We start from the raw sequence: 21,371 nt of genomic DNA on the forward strand, positions 1-21,371 counted from the left end.
AGGTAAATACACTACGTTATTTTCAATTAACCCTTCTCTAATCATCATGTGTTAGCTGCAGCACTTACCACATGCCTGTCTTAAATCCGCATGTCTGAAACTTGGGCATGGAAAACACAGCTCCTTTTTCACAAAAAGGAGCTATTTTTATGCCTTTAAATCTTCCTCTTTCTGCACATCTATTCTGTGAATTCTGAACCTCTTTGTACTGAGCACGCTGGCTGCCACCCAGTCACCAACTTGCTGGAAAGGCTGGAGCATCTCTTCTCACAAATCTGATGCTGCAGAAGCCGTTCCCAAAATCATAGCTCTGTTTCGACTGCCACGGGCTGCTTTCAGATAGTCTCGGGCTCCTAATGCAATCCTAGATAAGCAGAGAGCAATCAAGCAAAGCTTTGTGAGGAAGCTGCTTCTCACACAGCACGCTTCTGAAAATGAGATTAGCGGGAGCCAACGTTGCTGTTGACTCTCTGAAGTCAAACAGCTCCTTCTGAAAAAGCCAATAAAACCATTACTGCACCATTACTTCCTGGCCCTGGACCAGACGTGATCTCATTCAGCTCTGTGCTTAGCAGGGGCTTGTTAAATCGGAGCCTGAATGTGGCAAGTCTAATTCTCCAGCTTCTTGGGGTGCTTGGGATGCTTGTGGCACAGCCTGGTGCTTTGGTGGCAGCTGACCCTGCTGGGGGGACTTCGAGCAGGTCTTGGGCTATGCATGCAGACTTCGATGTACTGCAGGGATGGAATTAAAATCTGAAGGGATGGAGAAAAATTGGGGTCTGAACCAGGTCTGGAGGCTTTGTGCCGATTTTTATGCAGGTTTTGTGCAAAGTTCTCCAGCTCAGATTTTCAGTCAGTGGATGTGTTCTGGGTCTGGGCACCTTGACTCAAAATCCACCTAATGGAGAAGGGTCTGGTGCTGCCCTGCAGCTAGCGGGGAGGCTGTTGGGCTCCCTGACACGCTGTGACCATCCAGGGAGGGGGCTGTTCACCTGTGAGCACACCGGAGGGCTTCTCCCAACAGCTCCTGGGCCTGAGTTTGTGTTTGTTATATTTGATTTTAAGACCCTGGGCGGTTTGTACTGTGGCATTTGCTTTTTGACTTTTATTTTTTAAGGTGCTGTCTAAAATAGCCTTAAGAAGCCTTTAGTAGCAGGGCTGCCACCTCTATCCCACCCTGCTCAGGAAGAAGAGCAGGGATGCATTTTTAGAAGATGGCATTACAAAAAAAAATAAAAAATTTAAAAGCAGATGGCAGAAGTTGTCCTTTTAATGCCCAGGGCAGAGTAGCTGTGAGTATTTAGGGTGCGATATCACTGCAGTTCCTGTTACCCAAAGCCTACAATGGTGAGAGGGCGCGATCCATCCCCTGCACGCCAACCCTGGCCTCGCTTTTAGCACTGAGCGCAGCGGGTAACGCGCAGCCGATTTACCATTAGCACTGAATTATGGATTAACTTGGCCCTGGAGAAAACAAACGTTTCAAGAAAGATCAACAGCAGCACTAAAATTAATGAGGATGAGAGGTAATAAAACACGAGGCTTGTTCCAAAAAGAAACCCCAACCGATATAAATATAATAATAGAGTGCTTCAGATCCAATCAAATTAACCTTCAGTTAGTAGATTAAATAATTAAGCTGAATTAATTAAACTAAGGGGAAAGAAATTGAGTGTTCGGTTAAAGTGAACCACCTTGCTCCATGTTACAAACCAACTCTTTCTGTCAGGTTCCTGCTATTGCCACTGTAGGACTAGTTTTACGAGCTGACATAATTATTGCGCTGAGAAACTTGACAAAGAGATGGAAATAATTAAGCAGGCAGCACAGAGGCTGTTTGCTCTGTGTATTAAACCAAACCAAGTGATAAGGAGAAAAATATCACATAAGCAGTGAGAAAAACGAGCTGTAATGACTGTTAGCAAGCTGTAATGGGTATTGATACCTTTTAAACATAGAGCCAGGTCCATCTTGCAACCCGGGAAAGCCTTCTCATTGCTTATCTGGATAGGTTAGTAAGTCTGGAGGAACATGTCAGTCGGGTGGCTTTAACCAGATACCTTCCGGTGGCTTTGGCTTTGGTCCAGCTGCTCCAAGAAGAAATGAGGAAGAAGTGACTTTTTTTTCCAAGGGACTTTTCAAATGTATCAAGCCTTGTGAATCCCCCCAAACCTCTTTGCAGTTCTATTTTACTCAATACAATAGTGAAAATGTTCTGTATCTCAGGTTAAAAAGAGGAAGTTTAGAATGCCATTTATGCTTTTTTTTTTTTTAACCTCAAACTACTTTTAACCTACAAACTACCGTATTTCCCTTTCCAATAACTTCAGTGGGTTTTGTATCATCCCCGTATCTCTGTAACACACCAAGAGCAGACCTGTTGGAAAGCCCCAGTACAATTACAGCACTCCACATGTCAGCTTTAAATGTCCCGATCTCCTGACTGGGCACCATAAATTACCATCAAGATCCCTAATGTTTTAGTGTCGGAGAGTCCTTGTAAGGTCACCTCTGTAGGAAAACTGGTACCAAATGTTTATTATTTTCAGTTCAATAGACTTTCCTGTTTGCATTTTTACAGGCAGTCGCACACACATCTTCCAAATTCCCTTAATTACAATTACAGCCTTGTGAAGGTAACGTCAGATCATCACGGTAAATGTGGTGAGCTAAAGAGTGAAGGATCAGTGACTTAGCTTCTTCTAAGAAACTACATAAATATGAGAAACTACTTAAACTACTAAGGAAAAAAAGAAAAAGTTTGTACAAAAATTTCTTAGTGTAAGTTAGTTTTGTAACCAATAGTCGTGGTTTCATACAGATCTCATGCTGGAAAATTATAAAGTGATGATGATGTATATTATTTATGGAAGTCAGTAGCAGAAATGAAACTCAGTGGAAGAAAAAGAGTGTCATTACTCAGCATTTAGCACCAAAAAGAAGCCAGTAGCATGGTGCTAACTTTAAACAATCATCTTAGGCCTGTAAACATCCCTGCATATTAATATCCAAGTTAACTTGGGAGGTTGAATTAGGGATATTCTTGGATCACTCTAAATTCAAAGTTCGTCTAATGCTGTAATGTTAAAAGGATGATAGATAAATTTGATCATTCAAAAAAAAGAAAAATCACAGATGGTGAAGTTCCTCCTAACTGGAACAGTCCTTTTTTTGTACACCAATCTCCTCGTTCCCTCGTGGTGCTGTTCCAGTGCAAGGTTGATTATAAAACCAGTAATATCACATATCCTTTCTGCTTACAATGTCTGGCAGGTTTGTGTAATCTCTTAGTGAAGCTATTACTGGAAGGCCTTAAAAATCAAAATCATTAATTAAACATTAATTCCCTTAAAACATTTTCAAAGCTGTAATTTCAGTAACTTGTAAGTTATTTGCCTGCTACAGTGCACTGGCTTCTGGTAATCAGGATTTAATAACCTGTACAGTTTAATCCCAATGTAATGTATTTGGCACTGTCAAATTAAATTGAAAAACCCCACTGTAAATCTAGACAGTATGACACTTGTCTTACTATCTTAATTCCTTGCTTAAAAAACGAATCCTGTCTTCCTCTTGTCCTTACACATGTATTGGTTTTCAAAGACGAGCTCACCATTCCCTTCTTTAGTTTTAAATATAGCTTAGTGAGGATGGGGCCAGGTCAGCGAGGAATCCAAATCCAACGGCTCATGACTAATATAGCAAAATCTTATGTAATTGAAGAATAAGCAGCTATTTAAATGCTTTTCTCCGCTGAGATGGTAGCAGGTACAAATTGCTTTTAGTTCAGACCCATATGAGAACAGGCAGCTATCATTAATGGAAATTATTTCATTTCCGCCTTTGTTGAGGTTGCTTGCAGAACCTCCCTGTTCTCCTCCAACAAACCTCTTGCTCCTGAATTTTCTCTTACATTTCAGGCTGTATGGCAGCACACAAGAAATGTAACAGCTATAGGGACAAAGCTCAGAATTTTTTAAACTATATTTTAATGCTAGCAGTGAAGAACATCTTTTCCATTCAACAATAAAAATAATGTCAGGTAAGACCTGGCTAAAATTGTTCGCTGCTGACTTCATTTTTTGGGTTTCAACACATTTGGATGTACTTTGGAAAAAAAAGGACATTAAAAACATTGTTGCTCAGACTTCCTGGCCTTAAGCACAAATCTACCAGGTCCAAATGCCCATATTATCACAAATATGAAGTCAGTCTCATCGGTGTCACTGAAAAGCAGCCAAAAAATTAAGACTGCTACTGGTTCCCTTTTAAACAGCTGTTTAGTAGAAGAAATTGTAAATCTGTCTGGTTTATCCTTACTAAATTATGAGTGGGCATTCACGGTTACCTTCAGTTTTATGTTCATATGAAGGCATCACAGTCATGAAATGAAACGCGGAACCTCATTCTTGGCAGTTACTGATCTGTCTGGGATAACAGCGTCCTCAGCATGCCGTCACCATCCAGTGCACCCGATGTAAGCAGTAATAGTAATTTAGTCTTTTAAGTCAAGTATTCATTGCCTGTTTTATTAGGCCATAAACTACGGGGTATTTCTGGTGATAATGTTTTCTACCTCCAGTATGAAATGAAACTTTTTGATCTTCCAAGGTTTGGCAGGGATGCCTGGGCTGGAAGGATTCACCCTTGAACTGTACCCCCTCCTCTGCTCTCCTGCAATGACCTGCAGAAATGTCCACCAGAGGTGGCCACAAAGTGTCCACCAGGTGGCACGAGCTTCTCTAGGGCTTTTTTATATAGCCTACAGTTAAAAGTTTCTCTCTACATGGCTGTGAAGTCAAATTGGTATTGGCTTCCCCAAAAAGTACAAAGTCCCTGAGGATGGGGTATTTTTACTTGGGTTGGTCTTCTGTAACCAATGGATATTTGTCATCCATTTATTTATTTATGTATTTATTTAATAGCCTCTATTTCTTCCCAAAGTAACTTGATTTTGGCAGTGTTGCTTGTAGACATCTGGATATCACAACTATATCCATCTCCACGAGCTTCGTTCCTACCAGAGTGCAACTGGTGGGTTAATGGAAGTGACCAGCATCCACAAACCCTTTAGAGGTATTAATATCGCATCAGCAGTGATCTTTTTTTCTGGGTTTTAAATAAAGATAATTTTATACTGCAAAATGAACCGGGGAAACAGAATTCTTCCTAACACTGGGACAGAAAATTAATACAATTGTAGAATGGTTTGGTTTAGAAGGGAACTTAAAGATCATCTAATTCCAGCCCTCCTGCCATGGGGTGTGTCGTCTCTCTTGATAATACACATATATATATATAATATAAATATATAATATATTGTTTCTCTATATAATTGTCTCTGTAGCTATTACTTAACTGATTTGGAAGTACTTTTAATGGGAAAGGACAGCCAGATTGTGTTACAGTAACATCAGTGGGTATCTGCAGAGTCCTCTTCAGTTTTACTTTACTGCAATATTTGAAATTCGAGGCAACATTTAGGCATTTGTATTAGCTATTATTGTATATAACAGCTATTATTGTATTATTTGTATTAGGGAAGGCAATGCAGTATAGTCAGTGCAAGCAGTGCTCTGCAAATCATTTTGTTTTGAATATTGTGTAATAAAACTACTTAATCCCTTTTTAGTTTAGCCAGAACTCATGAATTAAAGCAAGTCAGTGTGAAACTTAGCAGCTGAAGCTGTAGCAGAAGAATCATTGTAAAAACCTCCGCTCTCAGGATTGTGCATCTGGAGGTGCCAGCAATGGTTTGCCACATTTCAATCAAAATCTTATCAAATGCTATTCACAGGTTTGGTATTTTTTTAGCTAGGTGTGTAATGCAGCTTCTTGTAGCTGCTTTGAGTCCTCCAGATTTGCAACGTTTTGGTTATAAAGGGGCTAACAAACCTTGTTTGGCTAATGGTTGCTTAGAAAACTTGCACATTTCTGGATTAAATAATACTCAAAGTTCCAAACTGAATATGCAGTAAATAAGAGGGGAAAAAGATGCGATACCTTTCTAGCCTTCATTTGGCTAATGGAAGAGAAATAAATAAGATGGGAGAGAGTCTCCATTCGGTAGCTGCTCTGCAGTGGATGGCTGCCTCTCTCAAGCAAAATTCATCCTGTGGAGACATCCATGCCCCGAGGCCTGTACTTACTGCTTGAAGAATAAGTTAGGTATCTTAGGGATGTCATTATTTACAGGATCAATACTGCTACTTAGCCAGACAGCTGGCTAAGCATGGACAAATCCTGTCTGCTGTAATACATTTCTCTGTCTATCGATCTATCTCTGCACCCATTTTGCTGATCAAACAGACAGAGATAGCAGGACCAGGAGCAACTTATTCCTACTTTTGCTGCATCAGTAATAGGATTTGTCTCACGTAACTTGCCACTCAGAGGCTACATGAGCAGTTGGCTTGAGCAATCATGGAGCCCTATGGAAAGAGCCAAGAGCATTCAGCTGATCTAATTTAGACAGGACCTGTCCCCTCCTGGCAGCACCTACCCAAGTCCCAGAGCCTGGTCCTTCTAACATTGCTTTTCAGGATGAAGGACACCTTTAAAGCTCCTGCTGCTGTTTGAATGGGTCAGTAGTGATGCTTTGGTTTCCTCCTGCAATGTTGATGTCCATTGAAAATCTGTTCAGCAGAAGTTTCTTGTGACGATTAGTCCTCAGCCTAAGCAGCTGGAGGCAGGGAACTGCTCATTTTGGAACTGGAGACTGTGCTGCAGCTGTTTCTTTTGGAAAGATGTAATTGGGATAAAGCAAGATGTAAAGAACAACCGACAAAACAAACAAACAAAAATTCACCTCAGCTTATCCTGTACCTATGGAGTTCTGAACATGTGAAAGGTCCCATTTAAAATATGTCTCATTTTTAAAGAAAAAAAATTGAATAGATTTTATTCAATTTCCAGAAAATATTTTGAAACAGTATTGACCTTTATTTTTTCCCTCATAGGGAATATTTGTTGTTTCTAACAGGCTTTATATGTGTAGTGGTGACATTTTACCAGTCAGTGCTGCTGCTGCCAATCCCTGCAACTACAGATGGGAGAGATCTTCAAAGACAGTGGTGTTGAAAACTCTTTTTCTGTCCCTCCCCAGCAGTTACGCTGATCCTATGAAGATCCAAGCGCATTGTTTGCCCTTTTTTATGGCATTGAGAGCTTATTTCTAACACTCCCATTGATTTTAGCTAAGTCCTTCAGGGCTCTCTCTCACAGCAGTGATGCTCCAAATCTATATTCAGGTTAAAATCCCGGTGCTGTTGCATTCAGCAGCAAAACTTCTAATGATCTTTTAGGGGATGGTTTTCCCCCATCGTTTGCCCTATGCACAGCAGCATCCTTTCATAACAAGGATTGGCCTCCTGCATCTGCGAAGCCTCAACTATGCCCATCTGCTCAGCAAAGTGTATAAGCACGAGCAGATCTCTTGGCCTCAGCTGTTTTTCACCTGCGTTTGAAGTCAGATGCACAGACGGACAAAATAAGCACTGCTTTATAGTGCAGGAGAGGAGTTTGACTAAAGTCTCTGTAAAAAATAACCTTGTGACAGGTGAGTTGGGGAATGTGGGCAAACAGGGTGGGAGCCATCTGGCCAAGCTTTGAGGTCGGGGAGTGAGCAGGAGGTGGCCTTGGGGAATCCAGAGACAAAGAGAACACAGGGGTATCGCTCCAGCCTATGGAGATCAAGGTGTTGAGCAGAAATCCAGTGCTGGGGTGTCTCAGTCCCTTGGTGGCTTCAGCTTCTGCAGCAGGTGCAGCACATGCAGTGAGCTGACTCCATCCCGTATCCTCACCCCGTGTCATCCAAAGGCTTTTGAGATTCGGTATATGACTGGCAATGATGCCTAGAAGAGCTGGGGAAAGCAGCAAGTATCCAACACGACATGCATGAGGACTGCAAAGCAATCTGCTTGCTGTAAAATGGAAGACTTAACTTCCTCATAGCTCTCCTCTTGTAAGTACTTACTTATAATTGACTGGTCATCTTCGACTAATTAAGATTTATTAAGATGATGGCTCTCTGAGATGGGATTATATCCCTTGCTCTCCTTTATACAATGTTTCCTTAATTTGCTTGTTCCTCCCATTAAGGTGATGCATAGGTCTGCACATTAGCTATTTATTTTAGCTCTTGTTTAGCTATGCATCAGGTATTATTTTAATCAGGTATTTTAAAACACAGTTAATGAATGTCCTATTTTTCTATCACCTAGCATTAAAAGCTAGATCCAAAAGACCATAAACTCAACTCAGTTACTCCATTCTAACCAAGCAGGAATAATAAGTAATATATAAAAGAATAAAAAGTGCAAACCGGGGCACTTCTACCCATTGCAGTTCCTATGGGTATGGTGGATGGTACGTGCTATGCACCTGCTGTTAAAAATGACGAGCAACTTTGTGCATATCCCTGCAGAAGGTGTGACTTTCCTACTGCTGCATGAACATATTAAACCAAAATCATATTTTATCGTTTGGAGATGTGATTGGGAACGTATGATGGGCAGTGTTTCACAGTGACCCTCCTCTGTACTTGGGCTTGTGAAGTTGTGAGTAATCCCATCGATTCTGAATTTAACTGCAGATATTGCCGTGTGATGGTGAGTGGCTCTGGGTGTTTCAGTGGAGCAGCAGTCTGTGAGCAGAGTTAAGGGAAGGGAGGAAAGCTCATTTGCTCTCCAGCTTGATTACAAAAGTTCATCCTGATTCCAGCTCGCCCCATGTCTCTATGGTTGCTGCAGCTTGCACATCGCATGTGACGCAAGGTTTCCTCTGCTACCAATGATCCAAAGCTCATTCAGGTATAAAAGAACCATTTACTTCCGTGGGATGTTTCATCCTTTTCCTGTTAAATGCACTCAACCACTAGAAAAGGCCACTCAGGATGTAAATTAATTTATATGACGAATGCAAGTGGTGGGACACAAAGTTCCTGCGCTTTTTAGGGATGGAATTAAAATGGATTTTCCATTGGTTTAATTCCTGCCTTGAAGACAGAGAGAAGCAGCCTGATGAGCCTGCAAGACAGTCCTGCTGTGTGTGGAGGCTCGGTGCTGGCAGATGGTGTGTGAGAAGTGACGAGGACAGCTCAGAGCAGCCGGGGGGTGGTGTGGCGCTGTGCAGGTGTGAGCCATGCACATCTGGCTTGTGGGACATCATCACACGGCCTGGGAATGAAATGGCGGCACATTATTCCTGTGGGCAGGTGGGAGCTTCCCTGCCCTGTGCAGAAAGAGAATGAGAAATAGCACTAAAATGTTAAATGTCTAAAATGAAGACAATAAGAAGCAGCTGGCTGCTGTGAACGATATGTGCAGCGGCATGGGGAAGGGATGCGAGGCTCAGGTCGGATTTTGGTGAGAAAGAAGACAGGATGCTGTGGAAATGATGGAAGTTTGAGGCCGTGAAAGGCTGGGGATGCAGTGAAAGATTATTTTGTTGGTCGGCGTTTGATCTTGCTCTGGGCTGAGCAGGTTGCGAGCTGCGTGGATTTAGCACATCAGTGCTCGTTGATATGAGCCGTTCCTTGTGTCTACCCACAAAACCTCACCTACGGCTCATGTTGGAAGGGCAGGCCCCAGAATCACAGAGCCCGGCCCAATGGCTGTGGCTGGCAGGGGCCTGTGGGGCCTTCTGCTCTGAGCCCTGCCCCAGCAGGGCCACCCCAAGCAGGGGGCCCAGCCCCACGTCCAGGCAGCTCCTGGAGATCCCCAAGGAGCCCCCACAACCTCTCTGGGCAACCTACAGTCCTGAGGCATCACCATTTAGGGGAGAACCCACACGTGAGCATGGCCACGGCAGCTTCCTCCTGGGCTGAATTCCCATTGCCATAAGAAGCCAGCACAAGGTCATCGGGGAAAATGAGTTTGTTTCTTTTTAGGGAAAATAAAAGATGGCTGAAATGAACCCCAAATTATCAAATCCTGTGGATGTTTTAGTGAAAAATTCTTGGCTTCTTGCAGCCACCTCTTTAAAGACTCCTGGTGCTGTGCTCTCAGATCTGGCACCTGGGGAGGGAGGCAGCCTTTCTGCTTTATCTGCACGCTCAGAGCTGGATTTACACTCACATTTAAATATGTGCTTTGTAGTCTGGTTTTAGACATTCCTTTGAATGGCATTTGAATGGAACTGGTACACCTGCTCTGCTGAAAGGTGCTCAGAGCTTTTCCCCAGCTCACCTTCCCACCACTGATTTCTCCCTCCTTCTTTTTTAAGCATCCCTCAGCGAAGAGGATCTGCTGAACAGAAGAGCGGCAGTGCAGCAGGAGGGGACTTTACATTGGCAGGAATGTTTTCCATCATCTTTATCTTGAACACTGCTGATTGTGAGCAAAATCCATGGCAGAGATCGCACTGCTTGTAGGATGGGGCTGGAGAGAAGGGATCATTGTTGATTCGGTGTTTTCTCTATCAGTTTTGCCATGGCCTTGCTTTCATGTGTAAATGGGGAACCTTACTGCAATCTTTTGTTGTAGGTTATGATGCCAGTCCTCTGGCTATGGATTTCCACGGGAAGACAGGAGCAGTTCCCATGAAGCCCACAAAGCCTGTGGCACCATGCCACGTCCTGAATCCAGAAAACTCATCTAACCTTTTGGGGCAAAAAGCAAGAAACTGAGGCTTCCTTGATACAGGTGTCAAAGGTTTGTACTGCGTGGAAGTTAGGTGGTCCTGTGACTGCAGAAGAATTAAGGAATTGATATTTGTATTGCTGCAATTGTGTGGGAGCAAATGGGAAGCCTTCACCAAAAGCTGATGGAAATGTTATTTCTTAGCACCAAGGAGGGATGAACACTGACTTGAGTTTCAAAGCTCAAATTTAGAGGCTGCTTTTGTAGAAAATCATGTTCTGCCAGATGTTGCTCTGCTCCAGGAGTTGGGGGCCCCATTTTCAGTGATGCCAGGTGAATTTTCCATGGGTGATGGGTCCTGCAATAGCGACAGCCTGGTACCAGCCTCCTGCAGTACAGGAGATTTGCACCCAAGATGTTTGGGGCAAGGTTAAAATAATAATACATAGCAACAGAAGGTAGGAAAATTGACTCCATTTAGAGATTGTTTTTAGCTACTTCCTGATTTGCACTTGACTTCTCTTAAAATTTCTCATAAGAAGCGCATTAAGGGAATGTTTTAATAGCAATTTCACAGGAATTCAGTTCTGGTTTTGTTTGTAGCATAAGTGTTGTCATTGGAGTGAAAAAGAAATCCACAGCAGCAATTACCGGTCACGCCAGAATGAATAAATGAATTAATTATCTTCAGCTTTGTTATTACTTTCATGTGCATAATGATGACACAGGCTGCTGCACTAACTGCTGTGTCTTTAGAAAAGGAAGACAAATCCTCGGAAGGCTCGTGGGAGATAATTAGTTTGAACCTCTCTCCAGAAAAGGTGTATCCTTTCTGGTAACCTCAGAGCTAAATGAAGAGGTTCCTACGGGTGACACGAGAGGAGACAGAGATGAGACTGCCCTGAGAAGGGAGGAAGAATATTCTTCCCCTGACCTTCATGTGGCCTGAAGAAACAGCGCTCGCTCCTTCGCACTGCAATTATTTGCCTCTCTGCCACAAATAGAGTGGAGATGCAGCCAATCTCTGTAGCTGTTTGGCACTTAAATTAGCTCCCTTTGAGAGAAAATGCCCCGACTTTGACCTAATTACGTTTGGTTGATATTTTTGTTATGCCTTAACTATTTCAGCAGGAGGAAGCAGGCATTCCTGAGATCCATCCAGCAGGCATTGATAACCACAGCACCAGGGCAAATGCCATTTGTTAACTCTAGAGAAGGTGTAGGAAAGCTTCTTTCTTCCAACACTGAAATTACCAGCACAGAGGAGGAAGGCAGCCCCTTCTCCGCCCCGATTTTCTGCTGCTGCTTCCAATGACCAGGGAGGTCCTGCAGCTCTGATGGTTTCCTTCAGCCCAAACAACCTGCAGGTTTCTTCTTCCTCCCCAGTCCAGCCAGAGGACTTCAGAAGGGCATGAAATATTTGCTAAAGAAAAATCATCCCTAAAGCATCTTTCAGCTGGAGCCTGAGGACAGAAGCATGGTTCAGCTCAGCGGCACAGTCCTCGCTTTTGCTCTTCAGCCTGTAGCAGCCCTTCTCCAGTGAAGGCTGCTCAGAGCAGCCCTGGGAGAAGGTCAAACAGCGAAGCAGCTGTGACATCTAGTGGTACTGGTGGCTATTTCAGCACAGACAAAAATGCTCACTGTAAATATGACCATACGTATATATGACCACCATGCCTTCATGACCAACCTGTAATTTTCCTCTGTGATGGAGCTACAGGAAAAATGAAAATAATTTTAGTGAAGCAGAGACTGCACTTTCCATGGAGGAGTAGGTCTCTTCAGCCATCCACTGCTTTTCGCTGCTGCAGCTGGTTTTAAAAGGTTTCCCAGAAGATGAAACTGGAAGAAACTGCTGTAAAGGAGAGATGCAAGTGTCATTCTGTGGGTTTTCACCACTCTGAGGCAACTTGAGGAATGTATACAAAAATATATATTAAACAATGTTAAGTATGGAAGAACAGACACATTTAATGAATGCTGATTTTGAGTGTGTTTGGTGTAACAGGTAGAGACCTGACTGCAGCTTTTAAGGGTATGGAGCCAGAGGACTCTCAAGAGGCCACAAGGTCTGTAGTGCTGCCATGGGAGTAACTTCACTACTGGTGCTCTGCATTCAACTGTAAGGATATGAAATGAAGATCAGACTCTGCATTTAGCTTACACACATTTCCTAGACATTCATTTTCAAGAACCGATCCTTAAGCAAAGAGTTTTTGGTGGAACATTAACTTGGTCCTGCAGAACTTTGCACATTGCTGAGGCAGCAAGATCGGAGCGAAAGAAAAACCTCAGAGAAAAATCTTCACTTTACAAAGAAGCACTTTTAAAATTGTCAGTTTTGTTAGTTGTTTTTTGGAAGTAGAAAGATGACTTCAGCACAAAAACCCTCCAACTTGCACAAAACGCTTTTTTATTTAGGTGAAAGACAAATTCTTCCATGGGATAAATCTTAATTTATATTTTATTCTGGGGTTGTTAAGCCTCCAGAAAAAAAAAAAAAAGTACAGAACTTCTACTCTCTATCAACCTTACAAAGCCTGACAAGAAAAGCAATTTTAGTATGAAAAAGTTCAACAGATGCATTTATGACATTGCTCTAGCCAACACTGGGATTTCCAGACAGTGCAGGTGACTTGTCTCACTATTGCAAATGATCTGATCACATCCAGAAAAGGATAGTAAGAAGGTATAGTTTGGCAGCCCAGCACTTCTTAAGGCTTCAGTGTATATTCAGAATAAAACAAGAGTTTCAGCTGAGCTTTGCTTTGTGCTTTCATGCTGAAAATGTGTCCCCTGGGAGGAAGGCGTAGCTCCTTGAAACTACAGGAATAGCCCCATAAGACTGCTTGAGGGAAAGGTTTATCAGCTGGGGCTGCTCAAAGCTCCCAGTTCCTGCCTGAGGACCCCACAGCCCAGCCAAAGTCATCCTCCAGAGGTTGTCCTAGCGATTTCCCCATGGATTTGTACAAATCAATGATTGTGTGAGTGTACGAGCATACCTGAGAGCTCGACCCATGGAGATTTCAAACTCTTAGAAGTCCTCAATTCTGCAGCTCATGTTATACTATTGCTGGTTGGGGATTGCCATGAAAAAGCCTGTGTGTAGATGGGAGCAAGTCAAAATAAATGCCAAACCATTCAAAATAAATCCCAAACCATCCAGTAGTACGGTTTTCCTACTTGCTGTGTTGCCATTTTGATCAAATCCAGAGCAAGTTCAAGGTGAGAAGGAGCAGAAAAAGTTTACTCCTTTTTATTGAAAGCAGAGGGGAAAGAGCTCTTCCTTTTTCTGGTTCAAGGGACCTGTGTCCAATTTGCTCCTTCTTCTTCCTGGATGGCAGAGGCTCCACACCCTGTATCCCTCTCCAGCACCAGGAGAACTCCATGCAGAATCGTGGAGAACAGAATTTGCCCCAAAGTGCTGTTTTTCTTTTGTGAACCCATCCCATCTTTCAGATCTGCTCCATTCCATGACCAGGAGGTGTGGAAGAGCTGGCTCCCTGGGTGGTGCAAGTGAACATTTCCCAGCACTGCCGGGCAGCTCTGGGCTCAATACCTGTGATTTTAATAAACTGTTGTGCTTGGCTGGCCCATCTCTGGCAGGAGGAATGCAGAGGGATGCATATGGCTGCCCCGACTGCAGCCCAGTGAGCTGCCACAAAAGCCCATCAAATGTCAAGGTTTTCCTAAGAGCTGGAGTTGCTGGAGCATCTCTGGTAAAATTTAGTGAATAAAATGAGTAAGCTCTGATAAGCCCCTGATATGGGACAGAGTAAGACTTACTTCAAATCAGAGAGCAAAGGGGAAAAAATGTTTAGAGGAAAAATAGCTGATGACCAAAGATCTTCAGCTGCATCTTCCTTCCTGAAGTGCAAACCTGAAATGGTCAGTCCGGGGCTGGCAGGCTGCGGGGACCGGTTGGGTGTCCTGTCCTTGGGGACTTCCCCCTTCTGATGTCGACGTTGTGATCCCAGTTGGTGCCAAGGTGAAATTTGAGCCCTGTTTGTGAAGCAGGACAGGAACACCAGGCTCTTCAGAAACACCAAGCTGTGGCACTGCTTAGGGAAGAAGGGGATAGTGCTGGTGTGCAGGTGAATTTTCATTTGGCACTACTAAAAAAAAAAAAATCTTAAAATAATCATAACAGTAGCAACACTACAGAAGTTTGGGTGATGTTTCAGGAGCAGAGAACTAAATATAAAATTTTCAAAGCAATATGTGAATTGCAGAGAAATTTAGTAAGTGAGACAACACCAGCAACACCTGCCTCTCACTCCTTGCCATAAACCCTCAATGGTTTTACCTCTGCTATCTGGAGTTATACCAGAAGTCCCAGTAAGTCCATTTCTACCTAATTCCTCTCAGCCATAGCTCTGTTACTGCAGCATTACAGGCTGCAGGAATAAAGATTCAGTGGCTTAAAGCACAAGCGTGGCTAATCCTTGCAGAGGAATCCTCACCTCTGATTTTCTCTGTGCTTTTCACAAATAGAGAAGGAGAGCAGTAGACCTGGTGACTCTCCCAGGGCAGAGATGTTGACTTTATTTTTTTTACTTGCAACCTGTAAATTACAGTAAAAAGAATCCACAGGTGAGCCTGTTTTAGGACAGCAACCCTAGTTGCTGGAGGCTGGGTACAGGCAAGGCCAGAGCTGGTCTTCATGCTTTGGTCCCTCAATCTAAGGAAGATGAGAGGAATGACCCATTTCTTTGCACATTCTTAACTTCCAGCGATAGGAGGTGATGCTGCTGCTAAATCTGACAAGGTGCATGAGGATTTCAAGCAGTGGGGCTATTTTGGAGAGTTAGGAATGAGAGCCAGTGACCAAACATCAGCTGGTGCAAGGTGTGTCAGTCTGGTGTCACCATCGATGTGAGTAAGGGTTAAACCAGATGCAGATTGCTAAACCAGCTTGTCCCTAGTTTAGCAATTCCCAAAATAAAGGCTCAAAGGGTGGCCTTCTTGTTAAACCCTTCCTGCTAGAACCTGCTTTTGTCAAAGTGCTGATCACAGGACTAATGGCAGGTCTGTGGCACAAGGAGCTGTGTGATGGGAAGAGCAGAGCGGAGGGGGAACCTTTTAGCCCTGACCAGCACTTGCAGACAAAGCTGATTCTGAGTAGGAAGCCAATGGCATATTTTATGCCATGAAATATTTGCCCATAAAGGCCATTTTCTGGCTCTACTGACTGTTTTGTTCGTATGGCTGCTAGGCTGTGTACAACTTTTTTGATATATCTGAGTATAACATATGGATAGAGTGTGTGACCCCTGCTGTCATCCCAAAGGATTTGTGCCTGGGGTTAACGTCACCACAAAGCTTGTGGTGTAAGGGGCTACAGTTGTAGAGCAGCTTGGAGGACAGTGATGGAGCAGGTTTCTTGCTGGCACCAAAACATTGGTGCAGCCTTGAACAGAGCCCCAAACAGACCTTTTATCTCAGAGGTAAGTGCTGGCAGTCCGGGCATTTATATCGCAGAAAGTTATGCTGTAGTGAATGTGGAAAATCTTGGGGTACGAGAAGCTTGTTTTGGTTTTGCGATTCTTTTCTGGGAAGTGGTGAGAGGTTGACAGTCTGAAATGCATCCACGCTAATCGCTGTTACAGGGAAAGATGGGAGGAGGAACTACTGGAGCAGTGCAAAGAAGGCCTGCTTGCTGGTCCCTGCCTCCCTGACTTAGCAGCATATTTTGCTGGGATCAAAATGCTTTGGGTGGGAGTCAGGTTCAGCTTCACACACCTCCAGCTGACCCGTCCATCGCACGCTGCCTCCATGTGGGTGGGTTTCCGAGCTCTTGTCACAACCAGCAGAGACCTTCCAGCTCTGCAAGGGCACCAAGAGCGCAGTTCAGCCCTCTCCTTGAAGCAGATGCTTATAGGCATCTCATGAACTGCTGTCTCGCCTGTGCTGACGGCACCAACGAGGTCTTCTTTGGCACAACGAGACCTGGGACAGCAAACACGTACTCACCTGCCACACAGGACCTGAATTTCCTCCTTAGCTGCATGCTGTTCTGGCAGCAAAGGCTCACATTAGGTGCCTAAATATAGGTGTCTGGTGCCATATGGGATGCCCTAGGGTTGCTGTGACATCTGTAGAGGACTGGCTAATTGGATACAGGACTGAAAGGAAACCCAGGTGTTTCTGGAGAGGCAGGAAGAAGCTGGATGGGGTGCTGCAGGGCAGCTCAAGCTGCACTAGATGCCAGCCCACAAGCAGTTTAGACATCTCCTGAAACCCAGAAAAGGAGATACATAGATCCATGCATGGAAATGTGCATATGGGAAAGGGACTGCTTTGTGTATTAAGGGGTGAGTCACCTGTGGGGATGGAGAAGGCTAAGCCTGGCAGGCAGTTGCTGTATTCATTGAGGCTTCATGGAGAAAAGAGACATGGGTTTGGTGCAGGTGACTGTTAGATCTAGGTGCCAGAGCCTGGAGCACAGTCTGTGTTCATTGTGTGGAATAACATCATGTCTAGGGCCTGGGGTGTAAACAAGGCACCCTGAAAAAAAAACATATGTGTTTTTTGCTGCTCTTAGTGCTGGTAAATCCAGATATTTAAGGGGTTGGTGTTTTATTTGCATTGGACATTTTTAGCTGCTGATGCAAGCAAACAAAGCATTAACATTGTCTTTTCTTAAAGAGAAGAAATCAAGGCTGTGAGAGATTAAGTGATTGCTGTGATGGTTCCAAGGAAGGGTGCGGACCGCTAGCACCACAGCCAGGGCCCTCAACTGCCCAGCCACGATGTAAAGGAAGAAATGAAAACAATTTTAACAATAAGTTTTAAGGGAGCACCAAAAACAGTTGAATTTGTTCACGCAGTGAAACTCCTTTTCATCTAAAGATCTAGGAATGGGAAAAGGTTAGCAGACACTGTGTTTTTATCTTAGGCTACTACTGGAGCTCCCACGTGGGTAAACATTAACATGATCCTCCTTTTTTTTATTTTTTTTTTTTTTTTTGCGATCTGAAGGTCTGGTCCTCTGCAGATGGATATTAGGCAGAACACCCTGTGTTTAGTATCACGAAGAAGTGCTTTCAAACAAAGTCAACTCGCAACTCTGAGTAAGAGAGCAAGAAAAATGTTTTCTAGAATTCAGTCCCTAGGTGTGTGATTTTCATAAGGTTGAACTCCAAGTTCCGTGTTGCTTTTACGATGAAGTTTCTCACTTCAAAATGCATTAGGGAGACACCCCACCCCCTACCTGACATTTGATCTTTCTGCAGTGCCTGAAAAGCATTGTTTGTAGATTAAGTCCCACAGTTGTTTTTAATCCTTTGGCTACCCCCATCTGAGCTAAAACTCAGTCTGTCCTGAACTGTGTAAGGGAGCCCCAGTCATTGCCACCTGAGTGTTGCTAATTGCTGTATTGTTTCTCCCTGGGCTGAATGGTTTCTTTCTATGTAGTTGATTAAATTAGCTAAATTGATGTTAGTGGGACAGAGTGTGCTCTGATGGGAACAAACCAACTGCATTACAACAAACAAAAATAGGCCTTTTATTTTTATTTTTTTTTTTTTACTTCTAAGAGCTTCTGGCCAATTATATATTGTACAGCTAGCTGAATTCAGTACCCTGAAACTTTGCTGTTAGAGTGGTAATGACTTTTTGATTATACATGAATATTAATATTCAAAAGATGCTACATACATTCAGGTTTTGACTAAAGAGATGTTTATGCTACTCAGGTTTGGAAAACAAAACAAAACAAACCCACAATACCCTTCACCTTCTACAGTCCCACTAAAACTATGCAAAAGTTGCAGTGGCCACATTTTTGACTTCATGCCTGAGTTATTTTAAATTGGTATCCAACAGACAGACTTCTGATGCTACATAGCTCAGCATAAAAGAGAGAAGGAATAACCTGCTGTATAACATATTTGGGTTTAAAACTTCAGATCCCCCTGTTGACAGGCCAGGGTCTCTCCTTTGACCCTTAGAACAGGCCTGTCTGTGACCTGCCTCAGCAAGCCCAGGGGGATGGCTTAGAAATAGTTTTTTTTTTTTTTTTTTTCTTGTTCTATTTGGTTGTCTGCTCTCCAGTCTCGCTCATTTTTGCTGTGTGTAATTCTAGATCAACTTCCCTCTCTCTCCTGAAGGTACAGTTTTTAGTGGGTGGGCACTGAGCAGGCTGCCCAGAGGAGCTGGGGATGCCCCATCCCCGGAGGTGCTCAAGGCCAGGCTGGATGGGGCTGGGGGCAGCATGGGCTGCTGGGAGGTGTCCCTGCCTATGGTGGGGGGTTGGACTGGCTGTGCTTTAGGGTTCCTTCCAAGCCAAATCCTTCTGTGATCGTATAATTTACTGAAAGTTTGCTTGGTGCAGTCAGGACGTGGGCTGTGCCGCATTCCTACACATGTTGCCCTGAAAATTAGTAACATACGAGGCCTGTTATGTAGAGAGGAGCATTTTATTAGATTTACCAACGAAGATGTATGTGTCTTATGTTGTTTACTGAAGCATTTCCCTGAAAATGTTACTTATTTTTGCACTCCTGGCTACAGCCAAGACAAACAACGAGTAACCCCTGTGTAGGCAGCATGCGTTTCACCCCCACTGCTGGCCTAGCAGTGTACCGGGACAGCTTCTAATGGCCACCTGCAGACACCCATCAGAACTCATTTTTGGGCTGAATTTATCACAAGTTAGGAGCTAGAAAGTAGCACAGAATCAATGTCACAGCGCGGTTCTGCCCCAGGAGCCTGACAGACTACAACCCCCACAACCCCCCGCGCGCTGCCGGGGCGGGCAGTGCTGAGGCGGCGAGCGGGGCCTGCGGGCCGGGTGTCCTTGCGAGGGGACGATGGCTCACTGCCGCGCCGCCCGGCTCCTCGGCCGCTTCCTCCGCCGTGAGTAACGCTCCCCCGGGACCCCCCAACCCTCTCCTCCGGCGCTCCGGGGCCCTCCCGGTTCCTGGCAACCGCTCTCGGCCGCCGTGGCCTGCTCCCCCCCCCCGGGCTAGGCCGCGGGGATGCGCTGAGGGGGGTAGGGGGCTCGTCGGGTGGGGATCCGGGGGGGCTGCCCCATGTTGGGGGGGCTGTGGGCACGGGTGGCCGCAAGGGAAAAGGGTTTTGGGGGTGAGGGGGGTTGTTGGGGGGGCCGTTGGGGGTGAGGGGGTGTCCTGGGGATGAAGGTTGTCCTGTTAGGGGGTGTCAGACGCTGGGTGGGGAGCCCAGCAGCTTTTTTTTTTTTCCTCTGTTCCACCCCTGGAAATGCACAGAGCTCCCCAAGGAAGGTGGTGGTGGGGTTGGGTCTGGTCGCTTTGAGTGGTTCTTCGGGCTAGAGGCCTCTTGAGGTCCCTAAATTGTCCTGAGACTAAAGCACGACCCTATGAAGTTGTCTGTGTTGTCAAGAGTAACAATGTTAGCCTTTAAGCACAGAGAACACAAGCAATGTGCAGCTAACGCTTCAGCTTGAAAGCTTTTAGAGGGGTTGTAGAGAAGATCGCAATAAATTAAATAAAGTGTTATTCTTTCTTTGTGCTTATTTTGTGCAGTCAATGCTGCATTCGCTACAGAAATTGGTATGGGTATGCCTAGGCACAAGAGGTTTTTCGTGGAATCTTAGCTGAGGAAATGGTGTGTTAATCATGGATCTGACAGCGAGCGGGCAAAGTTAAACTTAATAGATTTCACTGGATCTCCGTGCAAGCAAAACGTTATGCTTCTTGTGCTAACGTGCAGATCAGGGACTCATGACGTGATCCTACGACGTTTTAAACTGGTCCAAATTGTTCCTGTGGTGCACCCACCGTCCCCCAGGCACCCCTTCCTACCTCCTGTCCCCCGTGAGCACAAGTAGGAGGCTGTATGAGCACGAGTACTCCTTCCTGGCCCCTTTGCCATACCCCTTCCCATGGGGCTGACTCTGCCAGGCAGCTCTTTGAGCCGGCTCCCGTGAGTCTGATGCAGGTTGGTTCTGGTGGAGATGAGAATGAAGCACCTGCAGCTTAGATTAATTTATGCCCCCAGCAAAGCTAATCTTGGGTGCAGTTTTATGTCTTCAAAAAACCACTTTCTTCCCTTTACAAGTAGCAGTAAGAAAGAGTGCTTAAGATGCTTTTTGGGGGTTAGGGGAAGGAAGTGGACTCAGTGATTCAGGAAGCTTTCTGCTTGCAACAGTTTATAGACTCTTTTAAGAAAGTCCTGTAAGAAGGAACACTTCTTCATTTGAAACAGTTTTTGGTTTGATACTCCTAAGGTTTGGGCAGGCTTTTAATTTATTAAGTTTGGACTTTGTTCATACAACAGTTTCAGTAACAAATAATTAACATGTCTGAGTGGCAATTTAAAATAGTGACTTTCTAGTGTTTTCTGTTGCAAAAGACTATCTGTTCTTGTTGGTACACTGCTGAAGCAAGCCTGCAGGGTGTGTATCACTAAGTTTCAGTTCAGGAATTTGTGAAAACAAGCCATGCAGTATGTTAACGAGTGGTGAGGGCTTGCTCAAAGGTCAGCTCAAAGCGCTGCTCGCTTATGGACCAAGACTTAAGCTTATTTTAATTATCACTGGAGAGTCAGGATTTTTGAATGTTCTGGGCGAGTTGGAAGGCTTTGGAGAGCTCTTAGATTAAATAATCAAAGTAAATTCTGTGAATAATCCTGGCAAAGAAGTGCTGCAGAAATAACGACGCACGCTGAAGAATTTGTTTGTTGCTTTTGTGCAAGCTCGCTAGCTGCACGCTTTCTTAGTGCCGTGTACACAGGAAAAAGTTTGTTGTCTTAGAAGAACTTGATCTGTGCGGAGCAGAGTGTGCCTGTTTCCTCGAGGGCTTGCAGTTT

At 44.4% G+C, this 21,371-nt stretch overlaps 1 protein-coding gene across 1 annotated transcript in view; it reads left to right on the plus strand.

The window, feature by feature from the left end:
• Positions 1-21,371, plus strand: part of SUCLG1 (succinate-CoA ligase GDP/ADP-forming subunit alpha) — a 34,990-nt gene that overhangs the window by 2,065 nt on the left and 11,554 nt on the right. Inside the window, exons 2-3 of the mRNA XM_040555222.1 lie at positions 8,652-8,657; positions 19,335-19,439. Of these exons, the coding sequence (XP_040411156.1) occupies positions 19,394-19,439 (46 nt within the window). The 5' untranslated portion in view covers positions 8,652-8,657; positions 19,335-19,393. The remainder of the gene's footprint in view (positions 1-8,651; positions 8,658-19,334; positions 19,440-21,371) is intronic.

Source organism: Cygnus olor, chromosome 4 (genome assembly GCF_009769625.2).
Source record: "Cygnus olor isolate bCygOlo1 chromosome 4, bCygOlo1.pri.v2, whole genome shotgun sequence".
Taxonomy (NCBI): Eukaryota; Metazoa; Chordata; class Aves; order Anseriformes; family Anatidae; genus Cygnus; species Cygnus olor.